This window comes from Adelges cooleyi, unplaced genomic scaffold, assembly GCF_023614345.1.
Source record: "Adelges cooleyi isolate 19-005CV unplaced genomic scaffold, UGA_ACOO_1.1 ACOO_flye_CR_arks_rails_tigmint_CR_PRNA_574, whole genome shotgun sequence".
NCBI classification, from domain to species: domain Eukaryota; kingdom Metazoa; phylum Arthropoda; class Insecta; order Hemiptera; family Adelgidae; genus Adelges; species Adelges cooleyi.
The window spans coordinates 2,901,160-2,925,477 of NW_026096268.1; the positions used below are offsets into that span (position 1 = coordinate 2,901,160).

The 24,318-nt window shown below is 29.9% G+C and overlaps 6 protein-coding genes across 10 annotated transcripts; 3 read left to right on the top strand and 3 right to left on the bottom strand.

Annotated features, from left to right (window-relative positions):
* Positions 1 to 206: 206 nt before the first annotated feature.
* On the top strand, positions 207 to 3,869 carry LOC126842734 (DNA (cytosine-5)-methyltransferase 3B-like). Its single transcript, XM_050579854.1, has 11 exons — positions 207 to 308; positions 793 to 933; positions 1,098 to 1,198; positions 1,271 to 1,321; positions 1,703 to 1,767; positions 1,851 to 2,007; positions 2,100 to 2,190; positions 2,256 to 2,474; positions 2,577 to 2,724; positions 2,969 to 3,135; positions 3,635 to 3,869. Exons 3-11 carry the CDS (start codon positions 1,148 to 1,150, stop codon positions 3,703 to 3,705), a joined length of 1,020 nt encoding a protein of 339 aa, XP_050435811.1. The 5' UTR covers positions 207 to 308; positions 793 to 933; positions 1,098 to 1,147; the 3' UTR covers positions 3,706 to 3,869.
* A 939-nt stretch (positions 3,870 to 4,808) lies between these two features.
* On the bottom strand, positions 4,809 to 6,004 carry LOC126842739 (elongin-C). The gene is made up of 3 exons (XM_050579863.1): positions 5,781 to 6,004; positions 5,267 to 5,460; positions 4,809 to 5,208 (listed from the first exon to the last, which is right to left on the bottom strand). The coding sequence occupies exons 1-3, from the start codon at positions 5,808 to 5,810 to the stop codon at positions 5,067 to 5,069; spliced, it is 366 nt and encodes a 121-aa protein (XP_050435820.1). The 5' UTR covers positions 5,811 to 6,004; the 3' UTR covers positions 4,809 to 5,066.
* A 165-nt stretch (positions 6,005 to 6,169) lies between these two features.
* Positions 6,170 to 15,744, top strand: LOC126842727 (attractin-like protein 1). 2 transcript variants are annotated; one of them, XM_050579843.1, is made up of 22 exons: positions 6,170 to 6,557; positions 8,555 to 8,758; positions 8,838 to 8,966; positions 9,026 to 9,222; positions 9,288 to 9,461; positions 9,531 to 9,610; positions 9,718 to 10,042; positions 10,105 to 10,288; positions 10,358 to 10,672; positions 10,735 to 10,896; positions 10,962 to 11,148; positions 11,223 to 11,399; positions 11,960 to 12,143; positions 12,215 to 12,391; positions 12,473 to 12,616; positions 12,694 to 12,843; positions 13,446 to 13,610; positions 13,687 to 13,903; positions 13,965 to 14,043; positions 14,169 to 14,306; positions 14,378 to 14,492; positions 14,563 to 15,744. In XM_050579843.1, the coding sequence occupies exons 1-22, from the start codon at positions 6,313 to 6,315 to the stop codon at positions 14,718 to 14,720; spliced, it is 3,906 nt and encodes a 1,301-aa protein (XP_050435800.1). In that variant the 5' UTR covers positions 6,170 to 6,312; the 3' UTR covers positions 14,721 to 15,744. The 2 variants fall into 2 exon arrangements, with proteins under 2 accessions (XP_050435800.1, XP_050435801.1); XM_050579844.1 differs by having other exon boundaries at positions 6,171 to 6,557; positions 12,224 to 12,391; positions 14,563 to 15,743.
* Positions 15,745 to 16,653: 909 nt separating this feature from the next.
* On the bottom strand, positions 16,654 to 18,119 carry LOC126842736 (nascent polypeptide-associated complex subunit alpha). Its single transcript, XM_050579858.1, has 3 exons — positions 17,942 to 18,119; positions 17,610 to 17,839; positions 16,654 to 17,320 (listed from the first exon to the last, which is right to left on the bottom strand). Exons 2-3 carry the CDS (start codon positions 17,829 to 17,831, stop codon positions 16,916 to 16,918), a joined length of 627 nt encoding a protein of 208 aa, XP_050435815.1. The 5' UTR covers positions 17,832 to 17,839; positions 17,942 to 18,119; the 3' UTR covers positions 16,654 to 16,915.
* A 492-nt stretch (positions 18,120 to 18,611) lies between these two features.
* On the top strand, positions 18,612 to 20,503 carry LOC126842733 (WD repeat-containing protein 54-like). 2 transcript variants are annotated; one of them, XM_050579853.1, is made up of 5 exons: positions 18,612 to 18,911; positions 18,990 to 19,170; positions 19,401 to 19,611; positions 19,838 to 20,030; positions 20,095 to 20,503. In XM_050579853.1, exons 1-5 carry the CDS (start codon positions 18,654 to 18,656, stop codon positions 20,230 to 20,232), a joined length of 981 nt encoding a protein of 326 aa, XP_050435810.1. In that variant the 5' UTR covers positions 18,612 to 18,653; the 3' UTR covers positions 20,233 to 20,503. The 2 variants fall into 2 exon arrangements, with proteins under 2 accessions (XP_050435810.1, XP_050435809.1); XM_050579852.1 differs by having other exon boundaries at positions 18,613 to 18,911; positions 19,781 to 20,030.
* Positions 20,295 to 23,953, bottom strand: LOC126842737 (mitotic apparatus protein p62-like). Of its 3 annotated transcripts, none has more exons than XM_050579860.1 (6): positions 23,737 to 23,953; positions 22,141 to 22,253; positions 21,847 to 22,066; positions 21,635 to 21,735; positions 21,267 to 21,347; positions 20,295 to 20,618 (listed from the first exon to the last, which is right to left on the bottom strand). In XM_050579860.1, exons 1-6 carry the CDS (start codon positions 23,756 to 23,758, stop codon positions 20,610 to 20,612), a joined length of 546 nt encoding a protein of 181 aa, XP_050435817.1. In that variant the 5' UTR covers positions 23,759 to 23,953; the 3' UTR covers positions 20,295 to 20,609. The 3 variants fall into 3 exon arrangements, with proteins under 3 accessions (XP_050435817.1, XP_050435818.1, XP_050435816.1); XM_050579861.1 differs by having other exon boundaries at positions 21,302 to 21,347; positions 21,635 to 21,738; XM_050579859.1 differs by having other exon boundaries at positions 21,635 to 21,738.
* Positions 23,954 to 24,318: the final 365 nt, after the last annotated feature.

Consider the following 24,318-nt stretch of genomic DNA (forward strand, 5'->3'; position numbering starts at 1 on the left):
AGTTAAAAAATGATTTAATTTTTGATTTTTGTGATGAATTTAAACAACAAACAATTTCAGCAACCGGTCAACGTAAAAAAGGCATTGAGGATGCTTTAAAAGTATTGATTATACATTGACCATTTCTAAATTTTAAATTAAAAACAAATTACTAAGAAATGTGTAATTAAATTATGGGTCATACATATTTTTTTAGATATTAATAATACGATTTAACCTGGAGGTGCCTACACGCTTGATCGAAAAATCTAATCACCTATTAACTTGGGCGTTGGATCATTTTGAAGACATCACAAAGCACAAAATAGGTGTATATGAATTAAGCTACATATAAACTGGTCATATATCTCAAACTAATGGACGGAGCATAAATTTAGTTCCAGGATCTGATGATCTGGCACAAGTTGACTGTTGTTCTACTTGACCCGATTATTATAATTACCATACTGCCAATAAAATACAGACTACCTGTAATACTATGGCGGTATCTTTAATCATGCTAGTAATATCAATTCCTTAAGTCCTATTCAGTATTCTATCTATTATTTTAAGGTGTAATTAGAACTAGGTTAATTATCATAATTTTGTCTCTAAAACCAAATAGTTTTGACCCAAATTATTTTCATAAAAAAAATGTCCATTATTGCTCACAAATAGGTTACCTAATACCATAGTATTCAATATACGAAAATAATTACAGTTATATGTTAAGACAGTAAAGCTAGATGTTTTTAATAATAAGATTTTATTAATAGTGGTTTTTGAATTAATAAGGTTTTTTTTATATTTTAGGAAAATTTAGTAGAGGCGAAGAATATTATATTCCAAGAAATGTAATAGATAAAATTCGATGTTTAAATGGAAAAAACATTAAACTTGCTATAGAACAAAATGTAGAAGATAATATTATTCTACCACGTTGTTATAAAAAAGGTATGTATTATTGTAATACAAAATAATAATAAAATTCTGATATTATTATTATTATTATGATTAATTGGTATTATAACAAATGGTATATAATATTATAACATTACTTTTATAAGTAGTCAAATAATTTTGTTTAATATTTTATGCTGTTAACTTTTTATTGACAGCAAAAGTTGAATATCGCTATTGTTTGTCATGTCGAATCGCTACTCATGATATGTTACATTTTCATCCACTCTTTCACGGATCATTGTGTGATAATTGTTTTGTAAGCGTATCAAATTGAATATTAACAGTTTTTATATGGTAATATTTTTATTGAATCTAATCTATTATAAAGGAAAAAGTAAAACGTTTTCTGATGCCTATCGCTGCGAGTGATAATTCTAATGTAAGTACAATTTGTTAACTATACTTTTTAAGCTATACATTATTATTATTATTTTTAATTTAAATTATTAACTATTACAGTTCCAACATACTTTCAATAATGAATTATAAACTTGTCTTGAGATTAGATAAAATAAGAGTTACAATACGTAATAATTTAGAAAAAAACATATTTATTAGCTGTTTAATAAAATTGAATGTACTTGCAAAAGATTGACTTTAATAGATTCCTCTTAAACTCATTTATTCCACTAATTTTTCTTCAGTCTTTTGATTCCAATTTTTCATTGAAATGGCATCACTTTTTTTGCATTTTCCCCCTCCTTTAAGGCTTATTAAAGTAGATTTGATTTATATATATTATATGTGTTTTTAATTATAGCCCGTTTGTTGTGTTTGCGTTTCTGTTGAACATAATGAATTAGTTTTATGTGATACTTGTGTTCGGTAAGACTAACTCGTACCTCTAAACTATATAAAGTATTTATTGTTGTTTTATTATTAGAGTTGTTTGATTTTTTTTAATTTAGATCTTATTGTACAGTTTGCTTAAATATTTATTGTGGCCAATCGGGTCTTAAAGAAATACTTCGGAAAGATCCATGGAGTTGTTTTTCTTGTAACGAACACCCCGACACAATTATAAGTGGATTACTTAGGCGATCAAAAGCCGAACAACTTCAAAATGTATATAAGTATTGCTGGCTCAACTTTTTAAATTTTTATTCATTCTGATCATTTTAAATTAAACTTGGTTTACATATTTATACACCATGTAGATTTATAACTTGTATCCGATTGGACTAGAAAAAATTGAAATAAACATACAAGAAACACATATTTTAGCTTTGGAAGACAAATGTGCCATTGGTAAATATTAAGAAAATTATCATATTATGTTTTTCATTGTGTTGTAACTCGTAATTTTTTAATAGTTGCTAAAGTTGTAGAAACACTTAAGTGGCAGCATAAAATATACAACACCTGTGATCACTTTTCTCCTGCTATATTAGAGAATGAGAACTCTATGTTGTTTGACGAACAAAATGAAAAACTTATAGTTACTACAGATAAGATAAAAGAATGGTTTCCTATTGGCATATTAATTAAATATTTCCCAAACTGTGGTGACGAAGATGAAATAAACAAATTTGGTTGGTATTAAAAAAAAAAAAAATGTATCTAAATATACTTTTATTCAACTAATTTACATGTGTAACATATTTTGTATTTTTTACCATTACTTTTTTTTTTAGATGAAAATGGTGTTTTGGAAGAGTTTTTTGATTTTATAAGGGTTAAAAATATTATTGAAAATGTACAAAGTGATAATTCAAATATATTATTATGGGCGTTTGAAACAAGTGCTTCGATATCATACTTAGAGCATAATATTATATCTAGGTAAACCTTTTGAATTTATTGTTATTATTTTGGTTCAATAACAGATAAGCTTAAAACGTAATAGCGATAGTTTTTTTTATCAATACAGCGTATTATAAGTAAAAATAATTTTTGTTCTAACCTCATTACAAATTACTCATTTTTTAAATTGTAAGTTTTTGTTTATTTGAGAAAATTATATTACCACTTTTTTGAGCTTATCAATAAAAATGTTTGTTCAACTTTCTAACTAAACTAATTTTAGGTTCTGTGATGGCAGACAACCAATACTTTTAGGTATGCCAGTTAAAAATGTTAGACACAGAGGCAGATTTATTTGGACAAATATATCATTACAGAATATTGAAAAATTTCAAAGAGTTGACTTATTCCTAAGACATTTGAAGGTTGACAAAAATTTTGAAGATCAAGGTAGTATATGACTAACAATTAAAAATACCTCAATTTCAAATCTAACTATAATATGCATAGATTGTCTAGTATCTAGACTTATTCATTTAGTGATCAGTTTTTATAATTCTAACCCTGATTTTTTAAAAATTTGTTTGTTATAATGTTACACGCAAATCTGGCCATTATTCAATTTTATTCATTTTTATTTAAATAAATATAATAAAAAAATAGTTTTAATTTATTTTAAATTTCAACTCTATTTTTTAGTTTTATTGAATTGCTTTATAATAAAAATGAAAATAATAATTCAAACGAAATTTGAAATATCTAGTCAAATGAAAAATTCAATTAATTCATTATTATTATTATGAATTGTCAAAATGAAAGTAATTAAAGTATAATAAATTAATTATATCAAGCAGTTCTACGATTAATAATTAGTTTTCTGTTTTATGTCATCACTATAAAAAATAATAATTACAACCTTCAATTTGTTTTAAACTAATTTTTTTTTTAGATCCAAGTTCATCATGGCGCAACAACTCTGTTTATTCTGTACTCAGTAGCATAAAACAAGCAATTCTTTAATTCTTTTTTTTAATCTTGTAATTTTAAACTATTTTTATTTTTAAGAAGTACAGCATACTATTAGAAAATACACATCTAATAATTTGTTTAAGCTAATATGTTATTTTAGCTATTTGCTTAATTTTGTATTTATATTTTTTATCTTTTATGTACTAATTTTTTTAATGGATTATAAATAGGTTGATATTAAGTTATATGATTTTTGTTGTAAGTGTGTGTTTTTAGCTTCTATGTTTTAGTAAATTTGAACTATTGTTTTTATACGTTTATTTTTTAAAATAAAAACAAAAACCAAAAGGTTGTTGTTTATTTTCTTGATTCGTTACTCTAATCTCTCGTATTTATCATATATTTTTACATAACATAATTATTTCCAGTGTTAGGCAGTAACTTAAAGTATGTTACCAGTTACTGAATCAAAATAATTTTTTAAGTAATTTATGTTTGAAAAGAAACTACAAAGAAAGAAAAATCTTAAAAAAATACATGACCCAGTATTTAACACCGAAACACAACAATGGGAAATAAGAACTAACGCATAATTAGAAGATGTATTCAAAAGGGTAAATTTACAATTTATTAAAGGAATGAGAGAGAATGCAATAAATTAAAATGCGTGGAGGGTGTATGATAAATACATAAATGACTTGGACTTTAGATGGAATGTGGCTGAGAGGAAGGCCATAAAGATGGATGGATAGTGTTTAGAGCTATGGATTGTGGTATGTCAAGAAGATAAGATAAATTAGAAATAGAATATGATAGAGATAGATGGGAGGAAAAAGTTTTGGCAGTAAAGAACCTTAATGGATCGTAAAGCCGTAAAAATAAAAAGTAATTTGTTGGCAATTTTATTACATTTTATTGAAAGTAATTTTTACATAATCCATGTTAATTTTTTGTAGTACCTATTTTTCATACTGGTTACTATTTTTGTTTTATCAATTTTAAGAAGAAACTAACACAATTCATAAAAATGTATAATTTTCTTGATCAAAAAATGTAACTTTGAATGTAAATAAACTACATTAGAATACTCAAAAGTAATATAAGTATATCTTCTTGTTTGGAGATAATGAAGCCAAAGATGACTCACAAAAAAAAAAGGGCACAATACATATATTATATTCTCAATAACGCCACTACATAGAAAATAATTATGTTTGATGAAAAGCTGTAAATATTTTGAATATAACTTAGGGTATGTTATATTTCAATATATAGGTATACTTTGATATAAATTGTGTTAAGAATAAAGACGATACAAAAATTAATATAAAATGTACATCAACTTAAATAGTTAATGAATTGTATCATACTTTAAAGATTTAAATTGATCATGTTGGTAATATTATTGCACATTAACAATCTAAAAAGTTGGCGGCCATCAGTAGTTCCAATGCGATTTGTGGTGGAATGGGGAATTCTGGTATTTCCGTAGAACTGTTGGTGTAACGAGCTTTGTACGTAAAGTACATGCAGACTTTTTGCAAAACATGTGAACTGAATAATAATAAATATTAATGAATTTGATAACATATATTTAAAAGAACAAACTTACGGTATTTCTCTGAAATGAATTTCATTGGTTTCGTTTTCGGCGAATTGACCAGGACCACTCAACATTGCTTTGATAGTACCTGACATTAAGGCATGATCACGTTTAACAATGAATTCGTGACCATCACTTGAAATCAACTTAACGTACGTTGCATCTGGGCCTTCGCACCCTCCGTAACCGACGCTCTCTTCTTCCTATACAAACAATTTAACAGTTAACAAAGAGTTTTTCAAAACATTAAGTTATATACGGTATTGATTAGCGGACAGCACCATCTACTAAGTGATACCGTATATAATTTATGTTATGTAAAAACAACCCAGAACAGCAAAACCTGTCAAAGAAAACGCAGGGAACCGAAAGAAAATTCCACATTATTCAGTAAAATATACATGTAAACGCGGTTTGACTGAAACATACACAAATTCTATCATGTACAGTTTTTCAGTTTATTCAAGAGATCCGTCTGAGACAGGTTTCGCTGTAGCTGAAGTAACCATGTTTTCATTCTTACTTGTCCTTCTTCAGCCATGTCAACGCTCATTTTAAGGGAACGGCAAAAAAAAAATACTGTGAATTTATTTTAATGTTGATCGTTATTTATCAAAAGTTAAATAGACGAACAATCTGGGAAATCACAGAATCGGAAACAGATTCTAGATTACCTTTCCTCTGGCCGTAAACAGAGATAGTCATCAAGCTGAGCAGACGTCAGTTCCAGATCAGAACTGAATATTGATTAGTGATATTATCATCATTATGGCTACCGCAAACCAGTAACCATATTAAAAAGGGTCTATACCAGACATGATGTGAAAATAAATTGTATCTTGTCCCCTATTGTTTGCGTTTACCGTTATCATCGAAATCCACGTTATCAATGTGACCAATGTATATTATGTGTAAATGTACAGTATGCAAGTGTGTGAAAGAGATAGACACACGCAGACGATTTGGGACACGGCTGACGGCAGCACTCTGAAGTAAACAATAATAGAGGAAAATTTTGATTTTTGTCCCGTTCAGTTTTTGGTGTGTGCCATCGCATGAAAGCATTGGTGGACATGTTTTTGTTTCTCTTCAAGTCCAAGTACCGGCGGAAACGGACTATAGCCGACTTCACTTGTATTCTAGTAGTGCTGGTGTCACTTTTAGTGTCTGTGATCGATTGCATTGAAGACAAATGCACACAAGACTTGGACTGCGGCAACGGTTTTTGCCAAAACGGCACATGCATTTGCCACGACGGATGGCAAGGCTCTCAGTGTCAGTACTGCGGTGGTAAAGTCAAGTAAGTACCAATTACTTACATCTGTGTCAATCAACCTACAGTTCATTTGCAATGTGGGTCAATTAACTTGTAATTATTGGCAGTGATAAATTTTGTGGGAAAATGTTAACACTACAAAAAATTTCGTTTTTATGGCCACAAGTTTGTATTATAAGCAGTATAGAGTTATATGTAGACTGAAAACATTGAATAATTGAAAATTAATATAGGCTACAGTAGATAAAATAATATCACACAGTATGTTATACAAATATCATAAATATATACAGGTCGCACGTCCGCTGTGGCGTCCGAACTTACTATTATCTAAAGCCTACTCTATGCACACTAGCCCACAAAATTCACACAATACACGATTACTATTTTCGCATTCATATAAACACCAGTAAGGAACAACACTAAAACAGACGAGTTAGATCACCCAAACGAACTACAACACTTTGTATAGCCATTAGTTAAATGACAAGTCATTGTGATTGTACATGTTTAATTGTTTTATATTATAATAAAAGTATTTTAATCTGAGCAGTATTCAGACAGTTTTAAATTATTACTTTCACAAACCCATCTCTCTGCATCGATTCATCGTCAAGAAGGACAACAAATATTCTTAATAGTTTAGATTAAGAGTCCAGGCTATTACAAATTGGATTTATATTTTTCAAAGTCAATCTCATTGTATGCTTTTATTGTATTATGGTATATAATTGTTTGCAGAGTATCAACATCATACCAACTGAATAAATAGAATGATATAAACCTTGTATTGATAGTAGTTTAAAAAAATACCTTAATTTTTAAAATGTGTAATTTAATTCATTTTTTACCAAAAAGTGCGTACAGTTAATATTTAAACTTTTGTTGAAATTTAAAAAATTAACTTGGCTGTTAACTCATAAATTAAACTGTATCATAAAATGTTTAACGAATATTTAGATTTTTAAAAACTCCTTTTCTATTAAAAAAAAAGTTGTAGATAAATAGTTTTTTTTTTATACAACTAACAATTTTCTTTACGTAAAGAGTTGAATTTAACATTGAAAATAAAGTAGTGAAAAAAATTATGCTGTGGGGATTGAAAGCAGTCTGTTTTTTGGACGTTTTGGACCATTAAGTTTGACAACATTTTGCCTATTTTAAGATGGTCCTATTTTAATTCTGTAAAAATATTTGAGTTTATTGGCAACTTTTCTAGTTTATTCTGAGTATCCATGTTTGATATTTCAATTAAAATTGTGTCTAAAACCTATTTTAATTTCTCAACATTTTTAGTGTTCACTTTCATGTCTTTTTTTAAGTAAATAAAACAGGTATTTAAAAATCAACTTCACAATAAAAAAGGTTGATGACCTCAAATATTTTTACAGAATTAAAATATGATATTTCTGCTGTAGCTGTAGTTTTGTCAGGCTTTTAGGTTTAAATTGGTTTCTTGTACCACCAATATGGCTTTAACTCAGAAAAAATTGTAACCCTGATTTTTTTAAAAATGTTCGTTATAAGGTTACACGCAAATCTGGGCATTATTTAATTTAATTAATTTTTTATTTAAATAAAAAAAAAATTTTAATTTAAACTTTATTTTTTAATTTTATTATTTTGCTTTAGAAATAAAAATGGAAATGACGTTAAAACTAATACCCTAAAGCTTATATAAATTAACCTGAAAGTAAATTGATTTTGGTCAAAATTTATTAGAATTTTATCTTAAATATTACCAATATAATACTCCTTATAAACTGCCTGCTATCAAACCCCCTAACGGCTGTACTTAGTTATTGTGAGTTAAAATAATAGTACAAAAAAAGATATTCTATCTTTAAAATAGACTTGTTGAAAAATCAGAAACATTAAACAGAAATTTATTTTTAATTAATTTAAAAATGGAATATTTAATATTTCTTTACATTGTAAATAAAGAAACTTGGTATGCATGTTCGATAGATATTTAAATAAAATTAATTTATTTGTTAATACAATTTTTTTCTTAAATTTAGGCTCAATGGAACTTCCGGTGTTATTTTTGATGGTATTGGAAATTACTCGCTGGATGTTAAATGTAGTTGGTTAATTGAAGCTGGAAATTCTACCAATTCAACAATAAGGCTTCATTTCGAAGAGTTTATCACTGAATGTGGTTGGGATCATTTGTACATTTATGACGGCGACAGTGTTCATTCTCCGTTACTCGGCGTTTACAGGTATAATGTGTTTTTGTCAATTGATATCTATTAATCTATTAATTAAGTATAATTACTGTTTGTTTTTTTTTATTTATAGCGGCTTGATGTATACAAAATATTATTCGCTGCAAAGTGTGCCCGAAGTAGTTGCTCATTCAGGATTTGCACTGTTGCATTTTTACAGTGATATAGCTTATAATTTATCAGGATTTAATATTACATACAGGTACACACCCTTCTTTAGTTGTTGTAAATTAATTAATTTAATCTTGTTCTGTTGTATAGTTTAAACTCTTGTCCGAGTACCACGTCCATGGTCGAATGTTCAGGCAATGGTGTCTGTATCGATTCTGTATGCACTTGTGACGCCAAATTTATTGGTGAAGCTTGTCACATTCCTATTTGTCCTAATAATTGTACTGCCAGTAACGGAGTGTGTGATAGCCAACAACACCGCTGCATTTGCAATTCTAAGTACAGAGGTATTTAATGAAATTGCTGCATACTATCTGCGGAGTGTCATATTTATGCTTTCTTTTTTTTTTAGGAGATGATTGCAGTCAAGTAGCTGAACATGGATATTGGGAGGTACTCAAAAATAGCGACTTTGTTCCACAAGGATCTGCGTCACATACGGCAGTTGTGTGGCAAGATTCAATGTATATTGTCGGAGGAGAGTCTTTCAAAAAAGGACAAATGTTATATGTTTATGATTTTAACGGTAAATTGTGATCAATAATTTTACGTTAATTTCTTAATATTGATTTTAAATTTCTCTGTTATTAAATAGGTCGCGTATGGGAAACTCCTCATCTAATCAGCAAGACAACTCCTACCATAAGATACGGTCATTCATCTGTACTGTTTGGTGTACGTATACATTTATTTTAAATCAATACCTTCTTATCTTGATATCAAATATAAAATTGATATGAGTCAATTTTGTGTGTTAATGGTTGTTAATTTTTGGCTTTCAGGATAAAATATATGTTTATGGTGGTGTAAAAATAGATGGCACAGTGTGCAATGAACTGTGGGCTTATGATATTAGTGCCAAGTCGTGGGAAAATGTAACGGTTAATACTGGGTCATGTGAACGTAACCTAGTCAACATCGGTTTCACAAATCAGGCGCTCTGTGGACCATTGCGTAGTGCAGGACATACTGCGACTTTGGTACCGCCTTCATTTATTCAGCAGACTTCCGGATCCGGCAGTCGTTATGTAACAGAGCGAATGATTATTATCTTTGGACATTCCCCTACATATGGATTTTTGAATTTCGTACAAGAATATTATTTTGGTATTTTACATAATCGTTAATTTATTGTCAAATATAAATTAATTATCAATTGCATTTTATAGGCACTAGAGAATGGGCAGTTGTAAAAACCAAAGGATATCCAGTCAAAGGCGGATACGGTCACAGCGCCGCCTGGGATCCTGTAACTGAACGTATACTTGTCTATGGTGGTTATGTGTCGATGAGCCCATTGCAATCGGCATTGTCCTCTAAGCTATATTCTTACGATCCTTACACGCATACATGGTATTTTCGTAATAAAAACATTTGGGTTCGTTCTGAAGTACTATTTAATTTTTAATTTTTTTTTTTTAGGTATTTAATGAGTAATGGTCCGAGTGGTAGATTTTTACACAGTGGTTCGATGTTGGGTTCTTTAGGTGGTTTAATGTTAATATATGGTGGAAACATACATAACGATACCGGAATTAATTCTCCAATGGCTGGTGCTCAGTGTTATGCATCACAGCCTTTGTTATATGATACTTACTGTGACTCTTGGATACACATGACATTGCCCACAAATCTATTTACCAGCATCATGCGATTTGGACACTCGGCTATAACATTTGAAAAGTCCACTTATATTTACGGTGGATTTAACGGTCAAATGCTTAATGACATAATAAAGTAAATAACCATTACCTACACCAAATGCACTTAAATTATTATATTTGTTTTTGTTTTACTAGATTTACTCCTGGAAATTGTTCGTCTAATAATATGATAACTAGTTGTTTAAATAGTCACCATTTTGGTGTAAAATGTATTTGGGATAATAAAAAAGCTGCTTGTTTGTCATTCACCGAAATCACTATGACTACTCCAGGATTTGATTATGAATCGACATACAGGTATTGTTAGTCGTAATTTTATTTTTAATATAACTTAAATACTAACTGAATCCAAACAATTTCAGCCGTTGTCCAGATGAAGGTCTATCACAAGTCAAAGGCATTTTAATGCAATGTGGTCATCAAACTACTTGTGAATCTTGCGTTCATACCCATCGATGTGGTTGGTGTCCGTCTTTGAATACTTGTATTCACGAAATTGAACAGTGTGCAACAATGTTCAAAGAAGGCATGGTGTTTAATAGCGAACGTGTAAGCTTCAGTCAAACTGACTCAAAATGCACTTTGACAGCAATTTTTTTTTTTTTTTTATGTATACCTAACAGCCAATAACGTCTGGATATCAGTGTATGAATGAAAATGCTGACCACATGCGTTGTAGCCATCTCCATTCGTGTCAGTCTTGCGTCACACATACTGGATGTCATTGGAGTTCTAATCTTGAAACTCCAAGTCCAGTGTGTACGCCCATCATTAATCTTACTATGGCCTACGACACAAAGGTTAGTTGGTTTAACCATATTTACTTTCTTGCATAACATACCTACAAAAGCTGTAAATATACTATATATAGGATGTCCCAAAAATAGTGCAACTTTTAACATGGTTGTGCCATTTAAACGGTTGTGCTATCTTTGGGACACCCTTTATATCATTCTAAAAGGTATAACTTTACTATACATTTTTTTTATTAACACCTTTTTATAAGTTTAAAATCAATTAAGCTATCCAACTATCATAATATCAATAATTTTGTAGTTATAACAAATAGGGTAATTTTCAGCTTGAAAAACATTTTTTCAATCCCTGATTTAAAATAATTCCTCACAAATAATAAATAAAAAATAAAAATAAATTTTTTTGTAGATAATACATTTATTATACTAAATGATTTAAAAATGTATTTATTAAAAAGTTTATTAAATTACTTCTTTAAATTAATGTTTTTTTTAAAAATGTATTCAAATAATGCCTAACTCTATCTCCACGATTAACCTAATAGGGAAGTGGCATAAAGAATAGTATTTATATTTTTTAATTTTTATTGTTCAAACATTTTTAGTCACCAGACGTTTGCGAGAGTGTTTGTGATCATTACACAGAATGTACAAATTGCACAAAAGACGAATGTATTTGGTGTCAAAACAATGAACGATGCATCGACAAAAATGCATACACATCTTCATTTCCTTATGGTCAATGTAGAGAGTGGACTACTGATGAACACCGTTGTCGTCCATCTCCCGGTAAATCTATTATTTCAGTATCATAATTTCTATAAGTAGTACTTTTTTTGTAAATTATAATAATATATAAGTAATATTAGGTAATTCTCAATGCAATTTCTATCGCACATGTGTTGATTGTCGAGACGATCCAGAGTGTGGTTGGTGCGACGACGGTTCTGGAACCGGTCTGGGGTCATGTATGGCAGGCGGTAGTACACCACCTCAATCTTGCTCCTTAAACAAATGGTATTTCACACATTGTCCTAGTAAGTGAATACATAAAATTGACAAACAAATATTTACTGTAAACATTTTTTTATCAACTTCTATTTTGTCTATTCATTTAGCTTGTCAATGTAACGGTCATAGTACTTGTATGAATAATACTGATGTCTGCATACATCCGTGTTCAAACTTTACAGAAGGTCGAAATTGTGAAACTTGTATTAAAGGTTATTATGGAAATCCAATTAACGGCGGAGAATGCAAAGGTACAAAAATGAGTTGTCCACTTATCTGTTTTTAACTTATAAATCAATGTAATTATTTATGTGGTTTTGCAAAATAGAATGTCGTTGTAACAATCAAGGAAACCAGTGCAATCAAGAGAATGGTAAATGTTTTTGTACGACAAAAGGCATTGTCGGAGACAATTGTGAGAAGTGTGATACGAATAATCATTATTTGGGCGATCCCTCCAATCATGGCTCCTGTTTTTGTAAGTTATTTTTTTTTTAAATATAAAATATCAAAAAAAGACAGCACGCGTTAGGTTTGGGGCATAGTAGTGACAAAGTATATTGAGGATGAGAAGTTCCTCAGAAAATATTACAATTATTAAGTGATAAAATCACTCAAAAAAAAAAAACCAATCCAAAACTGTAGATAGTAAAAACTATTCATTATTAATATGAATCGTTTTACAATTATTTTAGTATGATTTCTAATCTACAGTGTTGCTACTTGAAGAAATTGGTTTAAAAAATATTGTGGGACTAGGCGATGGTTGAAATATACAGGTTATTGCCCATCGTCTCGTATTGTTATCTTCAGAAATAAAATGACAGCGTAACGGGATATCAATTTTACTATATTATACTTTACTATTACTATATATATTACTGTGTACTTATATACTTGATTTTGATTGGCTGCCTGTTATGCTGACATATTCGTGTTATCATCGAATATTTGATGAAGAGCGGTATATGTGCAACAACCTTGTATATTTAAATCATTGACTAGGCACATAAATAGAAAAATAAACATCATTGTAAAGATAATACTTTTTTTAATGCTAAAATTTGCCTTTTATTTCAGATGATCTGACAATTGACTATCAATTCACATTCAATCTCTCCAAAAAAGATGATCTCAGATTTACACAAATTAATTTTCAAAATTCTCCTTCCAAGTCCGACGTTGATGCTGATTTTAGCATAACATGTTCGGTGATGGCAAAAATGAACATCACAGTTAAGCCAGGTAAGTTTCGGATAAAATAATATTAAATTATAATTTAGATAAATGAATATACATTTTTTACTTTATATTTTTTCAGCATACGGCGTAGAAAAAATGGTACTGCCTCTTCAAAACTGTTCGAATTTTAAAACTAAATTCTTAAAGTCTGATTATATGTTTGGCACTGACGGAAATATAACTCTAACAACGTTCTATGTTTATGTGTATGACTTTAAACCTCCACTCTGGATTCAAATATCGTTTTCTCAGTATCCTAAATTGAACCTACAACAATTTTTCATCACTTTCTCATCGTAAGTATTGACAATTATTATTTCCTGTTGAAGAAATCAATTTTTACTTATTATTTTGTAGATGTTTCTTACTACTACTGTTAGTGGCCGCAATACTATGGAAACTCAAACAGAAATATGACATGTATCGTCGCAGACAGGTTGGAATAAATTAATGAATAATGATATCCTCTCTGTTGCTGTTTATTAAATATAATATTTGGTTAATTATTATGTATTTAAAAAAAAAAAATGTTTTAATATAGTTTTAAATTATTTTGTACAGAGAATGTTTGTAGAAATGGAACAAATGGCTAGTAGACCATTTTCAGTAGTAGAAGTAGAAATAGAAAAACGTAATGCTGACACCAATAGTCATATACCAACTATATCGGTTTCGAATAACTTAAGAAAACGTAAAATAGTAAGTGTTTAAGCACAATTTAACCAGTTGTTCAATTATGTATGGTATATATGTATATATTTATTTTTTAGGATGTGCCTAATCCTGTGGCCTTAGAACCCTGTGCCGGTAACAAAGCGGCAGTGTTGACATTACTTGTAAGACAGCCTACTGGGAACGATCAATATACACCACATGGCCATTCGGGTATGTTTGAATATGGTAATTTTACATGTAAATGTCTTACAAATATTGAACCCTTTTCTTTTCTATATAGGTCTTGCAATAGCATCTGCTCTCGTAATAGTTGGTAACGTTCAACAATCCAAGACTAATGGTATAGACAGTAGTTCGCCTTTACCTGCTAAAGAAGATGTCCGTTGGACAGGCAGAGGTTTGAAAGCCAGTCAACATCCGAGTGAAGCACGCATATAGACAAATTCTCATTTTTAATATTTAAACTATTTTTCTTATAATTTAGTTATTGTTTATAAATAGTCCAACCTGATAAGACTGATGAAATCGTATATTTATATGGAGCATTTACTGATGGTTGTTGACCAATAGATATTTGAGATTCAATTTCTAAAATTATTAATTAACAACTTCGATGAGTGATATAATTCTTTCTGATTTTATATTGTTGTAAATGACTTAATCACTCGTCGTGTAAACTATATAATTGACACAGCCTGCCTGAGAAGTGTGTGTTTCTCTGTTCGTGATAATTACAACTTATTAAACTGTTCCATTGTACATCTCTAATTGGTCAACAATTTTGTGATATCAGTTCTATAACAAAACAATTTATATTTTGATTTACTTATCTCATTATTTTGAAACATTATTTAACAGATTATTCAAAACTTAGTATACATTCCGATACGAAAAAAGTAACTGAAGATAAGTATTTATGTATCACTTCGTTTTAATGGTAATAAGTTTTTAGAAATTAAATGTATTAATGCACTACTGTGCTAGTATTAGATGTTGATTTTTTTAATATATATTTACCATTTTTTTTCTAATGTGTTTTGAGACATTTGGTCACTTACATTTACGGACTTTATTTTGGTCTCCATGATAACCTCTCGCTTTTAGAAAATTCACTTTCCCCGTTCGGTAATCAAGTTTATGATATAAGTATATTCATTGTTACTATAAGTAATTTTTTTCTGAATATGACAATTATTACTTTTACTATGCTGATATCATGTTCACTGGTTTATGAATGGAGACCAAAAAAACTAATGTCATAAACATTGTAAAAGCTGTTCTCATTAATAATCTTAATTGAGAATTTATTCTCTAATAATTGTATTATTATATATAATAATTATTTTCTGTGATTTTAGATATTTGCTTAGGTAATAATATTGTTGAGCATATTGATTTCTGTGTTAACTATATAATGTAATATTAATTTATGTAAATATATAACATCCTCTTAACGCCTAATTATTACTTTTTATTTAGTTTAATGTGTATAATATTTTACATAGTTTATATTTATATTATATATGATAAAAACAAGTTATGGAAAACACAGTTATCAAATCTATTATATTGAGTTTAGGATTACCATAACTGATCATTATATTATATTCTTATTATTATATATATATAAATATATGTAGTTATAACTTATGTTAAATTAGTTTTAATTTTTTAAATATTTGTTAACTGTCCATTTTTTTTTTTTTTGTATTTAGTATTTAAAAATTTGCGTATTATGTTTAATATAAAGGCATATTAATTTTGAAATATTTTGGTATTTTTTAACAGTAATTAAATAAGTTTAGTGTAAGTGTTGATATCAATCGATTAGCTCCAAGAAAAAAAATTGACCCATTTCACACCTAGCCCTTGGTACGTGTGTTTTGTAATCCTAAGAATGATTAAAAAACCAAGCTAGATAACCGTTACCATTACATTTAAAGCAACAGGTTATTTCAATTTGCCAAAAAATAAATATACTTGTATAAAATATTGGAATTTATTATAAGTAATAACTTATGTCAAATAATAAATAAAGATGTATTTCAAATTATTTTTTAATAAAATAACACACAGGTTTGATTTGGATTTAGTACTTACTACATAGATCAACTTCATTTTTACTAATTTTGTATATTATTTTTCGACCATAATATATATCTAAAAGTATAATATTGTTAACCTATTTTGATGAAGTAATAGGTTATTTTACAATTAAGAGTTAATTATAAACTATATCTCAAAAAATATGTTTCTAGAATAAAATCGTTATGAAGCTTTCAGCCTTATTTTTACGAGTATCAATACTTCAATTTTACGTCCTAATCTCAGAAGATAGGTCAAAACAGAACTAAAGACAAGATGTTGGCTCTTTGTTTAAAGGATATTTATTATTCAATATGAAAAATCAAAGCATTAACAAGCTTTAATAACAATAAATGTAAAACAGACATTTCTATGGATATTTTGTTGATTGAAACAAAAATATTTACACGTCATAGTGTGAAAGAAGTAGTAATCATTTTTTGTATTTAATGTAATCAACTGTTATATTTTTTCAATTTAATTGGATCAAATCATCAGTCTAATTAATAAATGATGATTATTTTCTCTTTTAAGAGCTTAACTTATTATTACATAGTCAAATCCATGATCGCATTAACAATATCATTGTTATTTTTCAGCAGGGCTTCGATGGCCTTACGTTTGGTCACCTGTGCCTGTGCGCACACCAGGTCTACATCTTTCTCTTCGACTCCCTTGTAATCAATTTCACCTTCTTCTTCTTCTTCTTCTTGTATGGGTTGACTCACCATCGGCCTTGAAGCTCCGTCTTTATCCAATACATTCGGCATCATATCGGCAGACTTGAATTTTTCAGCAGCTGCCACTTGAGCTTGTTGACTCAAATCTTCGATTTTAGCCTCGCCAAACACAATGTACGTGTCAGAAGCCGGGTTTTTAAACACGTCTGGATTGTTGATGACAAACAAGATGTTTTTAGATTTTCGAATAGTCACTCTATTAACGCCATGAATCTACAATTATTAATCAAAAACATTGGTGGTATTATTTTTATACAAACTTACAGACTCTCGTTAACTCGTGAAACGGTGGAGTAAAAATGCAATGAGTACATTGGCAATTTTGATACTAAAACATGACAAAGTGTAGGAAAGGGGTGTTCTTAACACAGCTTTCCAAGTAAGAGAGTTAGAGCCAAAATAAAGAATTTTAACCATTAAAATTACATAAAAAAATTGTTGGCAGTTCACAAATTAATCGGCCTACAATACAATCAATGTGTACTATAAAAATTTATCTTACCTGTTTTAGACCTAATTTGGAAATTATTTTTCTGGCTTTTTTCTCTCCTCTTGATTGTCTGGCTTTGTTAGATAGGTCTTCAGCTACGGTACCGCTAGCGCTTTCTGCTCCCTTACCGGCGCCGACATCCACACCACTCGAGTCGCTGTCGCTATCGGCATCTTTTTTGGGCTCATCGAAGCTCACCTTTTTGGTACAATCGATTTCCGTCAATTCAGGCATGTTGTTTTCTGTAACAATTGCAAGAGCACACCATGCATGACCTCGAGTAAATAAAACACTGGAGGAGGTTAACCTGAAATAATGTTTTTTCTTCGCTATGGGATATTTACCTGAGTTAGTTAAACTGACTTAAAAAACCGACTTTAAGTGAACCAAGTTAGGACAAAACGTTTACACAAACTGTGCGAAAAACCGGCAAAAACGTGTTGCTCAATTATTATCCACAGACAAACGAATTCCGCGTTGATCAGTGGACGATGTTCAAAACTCAGAAAACATGAGATTGGTAAAAAGAAAAAAGGTATTTGAAGTACAGTGTAGCCACATATAGCGTATTGAATTATTATTTGCAATTCATTTCCCATTAAAGGATTACATTGTAAATATCATAGAGTATAGACTCGTTTTAGTGTTTTTCAAAAAATCAATACAATTATAATAAGTATAATAAATTACTAATATTTTGGATAATAATGTAAAATATTTCTAAGTAATTTATGTTGAAACGAAAAGGTCGCAAATTTAACATGGCCTGTAATGGTCGCATCAGTTTTATAATATAATAATTTCAAATTTTATGATTTTAAAAATTAATAATTTGTTTTCCAAACATTTTAAATATTTAACCAATTTTGTTTTCATACCAAGCGAAAAAGGATAAAAATGTAGTTTATAATTTGACTTGTACCTTTTTTATAAACAATTTGTCGTATATTTCCAAGTGATAAAATGGTTGTTTATTTATGAATATAACTATTTTTCACTTGGAAAATATAGCAAATAGTTGCTCGTAATGTACAAAATACAAACCAAATAAAAAAAATGAAAATTGTATTATTTGAAAAAAACTTTAGTTACTCTTTAAATTTTTGTTTCAGGATTTATACCAAAGAAAAAAGGATTTCAATCAGAGGCTCTGCCTCGGCCATTACCAACAATGTTTCTGTAAATATTTCTGAAGACCAAAATAATCCATTTAGTCTAGCCGTAATAAATCAACAGAAGATTCATATTGTCTGTAGTGAAAGTTCAGAGGCCGATGGTGACTACTGTTTAGATACCAAAACGGATGTTACTCAAGTAAAAAATAGTAAATTCATTATTAGATAAAATTAAATGATATCGGGAATAAAAACAGTTCAACTACTATATTTACAGGTCCACTGGTGTACACTAGGTTACATGAATTGTCTAGTATTAACTTGTTCAGAAGGTTTAATTATCTACAATTACAACGACCATTTTAAACGGGTATATTCACACAGTTGTGAAGATAAAACAACTAAAGAAAAATTTGCAAAAGGCATTGCGACTTTTGATTGTACATACTTATGTGTTGGTGTGTATTGTAATGGTCATAATAGCTGGGCTCTGAGCAAAATTCACATTTTACTCTCTAACTATACAAAATATATATATTTTAAAACTATTTATTTTTTTTTATTGAAGAATCGTTGTACACATAAAAATGTTTTCTTATATTGAATTATTTTTTAGTTGGAAGAAAATTATGTGAATTTTGACCAGAACTTCAACCACTCTACTCTGTATATTAAAATCGTTTTTAAGGCAATAGTAACGGATCAATAAGGGTGTTCGGTCCAGACGAACAGGGCCAAATAATGTTTATTGACAGAAAATTAATACACGGAGCTCCAATAACAGACATGGCATCGTACAAACACAATTTAGTGTCATGTGATGAATCAGGTTATACTGTCCTATCAAAACTAGATTGTGGAGAATTGGTGATCGTTGCCAGATCCAACGGTTTTGAAGGGTTGGTTATAAAGTCTCGTCATTAGATTAATACAAATTTTGTTTTTTCAAAAAATGAGCACTCATTTATTTAACTACAATTTGTAGTACCTATACACATATAGAATGCACCGATATAATGCAAAAGTGTAAGTAGACATTGGTCGTTTATATAATTATATATTGGTCAGACAACCTTGTACAACTACAGAAATAACGAGAACAGGACTAATGGCTGTGGGTTATAGTTGTGGAAAAATCAGGGTGTTTGATCCAGCCACAAGAATACCAAATGTAGATGCTGAAGATCAACTACCTGTGTGTATTCAAGTGTCGGCTCACGCTCGGTCAGTAACAGCAATGTCAACTGCCAAAGATGCAGATCTTTTAATATCTGTATCTGAAGATTCTTGGATTCGGGTCTGGAAAATCAACCTCACAGTATGCATTCTATAGATAGTTGGGTGAAAAATTCAAAAATCGTATGCAATTTTATCTGTCACAGGTAGTTACGTTAGCATACTGTTACATGAGGGAAGATTCCATGCTGATAGGATGTCAGTTTATCACAAGGAACGGTTCGAAATTCTGCACAACGACATACAATTCTCCTTATGTTACGTGTTATGCATTAGACCAATAGATTCATCAAGTCATCGACATGAATAATTAGGGGAAAATATAATTAAAGAAACAAAAGCAGTATTCCGACGGTAAAAAATGCATGTAAAACAAGACATTGTATTTTTATTGTATAAAGTGACTTAAATTATAAAAAAAAAATGTATCTGATATTAAACAACTATGTTACTTTATAATATTTTGACGCATTTCGTCGGTGACAAATAGGACCTTAAAATTAAATTTAAAACATCTATTACAAGAATAAGGTCAGAAAACAAAAAAAAAAACAATTTGAAATTATAAAACTTAATTGTTAAATAAATTAACACCAGAGGACAGTGTCTCTTGTTTCAATGGAATTTCAAATCCAGGAACATCCAAACTAGATGTTGAGTGTTAATTAGACTGCAAAAAATAAAAATGTATAATCAAATATGGTGTTACAGACGTAAAATAAAAAAAACCAACAATAAATATAATAGAAATACTACAATTGAAAATGTTATATTTTGGCTTCGATGCAGAAGTAAAAAAGTTATATTATGTTTTTATGTGCGTTTGTGTTTTATATGTTTAGTTAACTACAGTATTATTTTTACCCCCAGACAGAAGTAAAAACTTTCTATTTGGACTAAGTCTAAAAATTGGACTGTAGGTATACAGGTGGTGAATTTAGTATATGATGCATTAGTTTTTGGAATGATGATTAATTTGGTAGTTTCTTGAAAAATAAATATTTTTATAATATTATAAATTTCCTATTAGACCAATCAACATTATTTTGTTTTTTCTAGGAAATATGTAAAAATTAACGTTTATTGCCTAAAAATTATACTCGATAGTATTTCACATATAGTTTGCATCGAAGAAGCATTTGTTAGATAATGATTTTATTAATATCCAAAAACTTATAACCATTTTACCCAAAATATTTAAAATTTGCACTATGCCCCCCTGCCCCACTCCTATTTGAAAAATTGTATATGTTAAAATAATAAAAAAATTCATTTAAAAATGGAATAATAGGTTAGTATTATGTTCAATTCTAAATACTTCGTTGTCAACTTTAGGCCTTTTGGCCGCCTTGCCTTTTGAGTTTGAATTCGCAGCTAGTTTTCGCTTCTTTTCATCAACCTAAAATAATTTTTTAAGATTATTATAATTAAATAATATTTTTTTTATAACACTGTAGTTTAGAAATAATTCTTTCAAATAGTTATTTTGTAATTTAGTAAGAACTTCTTTTTAAGAAAATTTTGGATGTTTCAGATAACAGTACATTATACAGCACTAGTTATTTGTGTATTTTAATATCAATGCCAATAATCATTTAAAAATAAATATAAATATTTGCAAAAAAAGAAATTGAAGTGTCATAATTAAGGCTTGTTTGTAATTTAAGATAAAAAAAAACAACTTACACTATTTTTTTCAGTAACTTCTTCAATAACGTCTTCTTCTTCTTCTTCAAATTCTTCGTCAATTTCATCATCATCTTCTTCATCAGCCATTCCTTCGCCAGCTACTCCAAATAAAAATAAATTTTTAAACCTTTTTAATTGTTTCAAGGAACAAAAATAATTTTGGAACTCAAAAGGTATCACTATAACTAGTTATTAGATTAAATACTTACTTCCGACAGAATGGTTTCCTAATAAATGAATTGGTCCATTGCCCTTAACAAGTTTAAATGTTACTGGTGGATCTGGAAACAATAAATCGAGTACACATTGACTGAGACCTGAACCTCCTTTTAAAACAACAACTGGGAATTTTATATCTGATTTGTATCCCATCGCTTCGACTTCAATTACATTAACATCACCATCAGATACTTCAGGTCCAAGGACAGCCTTGAGGAAAAAATGAAAATAATATTATGTAAAAACAATAAGTCTTCGACTTTAATATTGTACATGTTACTTACTTGTTTTACAAGTAAGGTGTGTTCGCCTCTAAATACATGAGAACTGTCATTTGCATCTGGTTTTACATCGGGGTCCCACACTTCAACATTCTTAGTTTTATCTAAAGTGACACCTGCAATTAAAAAATAATAATATATATATTACCTAATGTAAACAAGACATAATAATAACAGCAAGAACATATTATACAATTTTCAGAATTCAAGACCAGCAGTGCTCAGAATTCTGTTGTATTCCTCAATGTATTCAGACGCAAATTACCCAAATATAAATTCATCATAGCATGCTTATTCAGTCATCAGAACTGTACATCGTAAGTAATATATTAGTAACCAAAAAAGGACCAAACCCAACTTTTGTATTTTTACTTATCAGGAATTATTTTTCCTTGTCACAAGTGTAAATATGAAAAGAAAGGCAAATATTTAATTTATTAGAATTTGATTTCTAATGCCCACTCCACCCAAAAAATAAGCAGGGCTTGTTTGAACAGAGAGGCTGGTGTCTGTCAGAGATTAAAATGTTTGTATAAAACTATAAGTGACAGAGAGCTGAGTTGGTACGATGATATTGGAAATGGATTAAAAAACATTAATTGCAGTTGTTCTAAAAAATTCTCTCATATCAAAATTTTACTAGAGCAATTTGTTATCTCAGAATTCAGAAAAATACCTATAATAATACTGCTGTGATAATTGATAGGGTTAATACGTGCTCAGAATTTGCAAATATATTCCTCAAAGTATTCAGACGCAAATTACCCAAATATAAATTCATCATAGCACAGTTAAGACAAAATATGTGCACGATAATTTTAATTGAAACTTTTAACTATGGTAATAGGTACTCAAAGAAAGAATACCAATCGGTAATATTTTAATATTTCGGGATATTCTTTAATCTAGTTACAAGTAAAAAAAAAATATTAAAAGTTATGAGTAATATCACTAATATCCATAAATATATTTGGATATGGAATGCTTATAAAACATATGCCAGTAATATTAATTATTACACACATGTGTGTATGTCAAGTTATCAAATAGGTAGTATAGCTGTTATTTTTAAAAAACAATTTATTTCAACGATTCTTGAAAGTTAAACAAGATTTTTTTTTTTATCAACTATTTATATACAAATGGTATTCACAGAGTATATAAAAACAATTGCGTTGCAGTGAAATTCACGAACAGTACGAACGCGGCTGGTTTTAAATAATATTCATTAGCCATGATGTGATAAGAGCAAATGCCAAACAATAATCGAAATCGAAACAAACAACCGCACGCGACATGGATGCAATATATGTTATATAAACTTATGTCTGAAGTGCGACATGTGACTAACATAAAGCAGCGAACCCAACGATCGGGTCGCCGGAAATCTACGACACCGTGACGATAACCGCGTGCAAACCACGCATATATACTGTATAGTACTATAGCTGGGACGGCCATTTTTTCATCTAAACATCTACGAAGAAAACAAAAGGCAAGGGAAACCGCATTGTCCTTCGGCGCGGCCGGCGGCACACACATTCGGCCCAAGTTCCCCGCAGCGCGCGGAAAATCGCCAAACCTACGTCGGATACTCACCCCAGAAGTAGTCTTCCGTCATTCTGATGTTTTGACTATTTGTGCTGTTTGACGGCAAAATGATTTACCAACGCGTCGTACTCGCCGCGAACGAATTTGCAAGTCGGCGGAGTGCGTGCGAATCAACGGACAAATCAGCGGGCAGCAAAATTGGCAATTGCGTTCAAGCTCACTGTAAGGTGACTGCAACAGTAATGGCCGACTATGTAGCGGGAAGCCGGTAAACAAATTCGTATCCGTTGTTTCGTGTGGTCCGGCGGCAAGCGGTGGTGGAGCGGGGACGGCCGGCGTCCGACAGTCGCGCCACCTACGGACGCCGAACCGGTACAGTGTGACGACCGCCTGGGAAAAAAGTAATCACACCCGACAAAACACGAAACCGCGGAATTTCGTATTCGTGTGAGGATGCCACACGTGTCGTACTTTCGTGAAAAAACAAGGATTTGCATAGAAGTTTATAGTTTTTTCTCAGGCACGTACTCAGGCCTGGGGGGGGGGGTGTTTTTGGTGTTCAAACACCCCCCTCCCCCAAAAATGTTTTTGTTTTGTATGGTTATTTATTTATTCAATTTTAATGTTATA

Excerpts from the sequence above, each read along its gene's own strand:
- LOC126842734 (XM_050579854.1), top strand. The coding sequence starts at position 1,148 with ATGTTACATTTTCATCCACTCTTTCACGGATCATTGTGTGATAATTGT. Across the intron at positions 2,475-2,576 it reads AGATGAAATAAACAAATTTG|ATGAAAATGGTGTTTTGGAA; the intron begins GTTGGTATTAAA and ends TTTTTTTTTTAG. Across the intron at positions 3,136-3,634 it reads CAAAAATTTTGAAGATCAAG|ATCCAAGTTCATCATGGCGC; the intron begins GTAGTATATGAC and ends TTTTTTTTTTAG.
- LOC126842739 (XM_050579863.1), bottom strand. The coding sequence starts at position 5,810 with ATGAGCGTTGACATGGCTGAAGAAGGACAA. Across the intron at positions 5,461-5,780 it reads ACATGGCTGAAGAAGGACAA|GAAGAAGAGAGCGTCGGTTA; the intron begins GTAAGAATGAAA and ends TTGTTTGTATAG. Across the intron at positions 5,209-5,266 it reads ATTCATTTCAGAGAAATACC|TTCACATGTTTTGCAAAAAG; the intron begins GTAAGTTTGTTC and ends ATTATTATTCAG.
- LOC126842727 (XM_050579843.1), top strand. The coding sequence starts at position 6,313 with ATGAAAGCATTGGTGGACATGTTTTTGTTTCTCTTCAAGTCCAAGTAC. Across the intron at positions 9,223-9,287 it reads TTGCAATTCTAAGTACAGAG|GAGATGATTGCAGTCAAGTA; the intron begins GTATTTAATGAA and ends TTTTTTTTTTAG. Across the intron at positions 14,307-14,377 it reads ACTTAAGAAAACGTAAAATA|GATGTGCCTAATCCTGTGGC; the intron begins GTAAGTGTTTAA and ends TTTATTTTTTAG.
- LOC126842736 (XM_050579858.1), bottom strand. The coding sequence starts at position 17,831 with ATGCCTGAATTGACGGAAATCGATTGTACCAAAAAGGTGAGCTTCGAT. Across the intron at positions 17,321-17,609 it reads CCAAATTAGGTCTAAAACAG|ATTCATGGCGTTAATAGAGT; the intron begins GTAAGATAAATT and ends TAATAATTGTAG.
- LOC126842733 (XM_050579852.1), top strand. The coding sequence starts at position 18,654 with ATGAAAATTGTATTATTTGAAAAAAACTTTAGTTACTCTTTAAATTTT. Across the intron at positions 19,612-19,780 it reads AGATCCAACGGTTTTGAAGG|ACAACCTTGTACAACTACAG; the intron begins GTTGGTTATAAA and ends TATATTGGTCAG. Across the intron at positions 20,031-20,094 it reads TCTGGAAAATCAACCTCACA|GTAGTTACGTTAGCATACTG; the intron begins GTATGCATTCTA and ends TATCTGTCACAG.
- LOC126842737 (XM_050579859.1), bottom strand. The coding sequence starts at position 23,758 with ATGACGGAAGACTACTTCTGGG. Across the intron at positions 22,254-23,736 it reads GACGGAAGACTACTTCTGGG|GTGTCACTTTAGATAAAACT; the intron begins GTGAGTATCCGA and ends TTTTAATTGCAG. Across the intron at positions 22,067-22,140 it reads ACACCTTACTTGTAAAACAA|GCTGTCCTTGGACCTGAAGT; the intron begins GTAAGTAACATG and ends TTTTTCCTCAAG.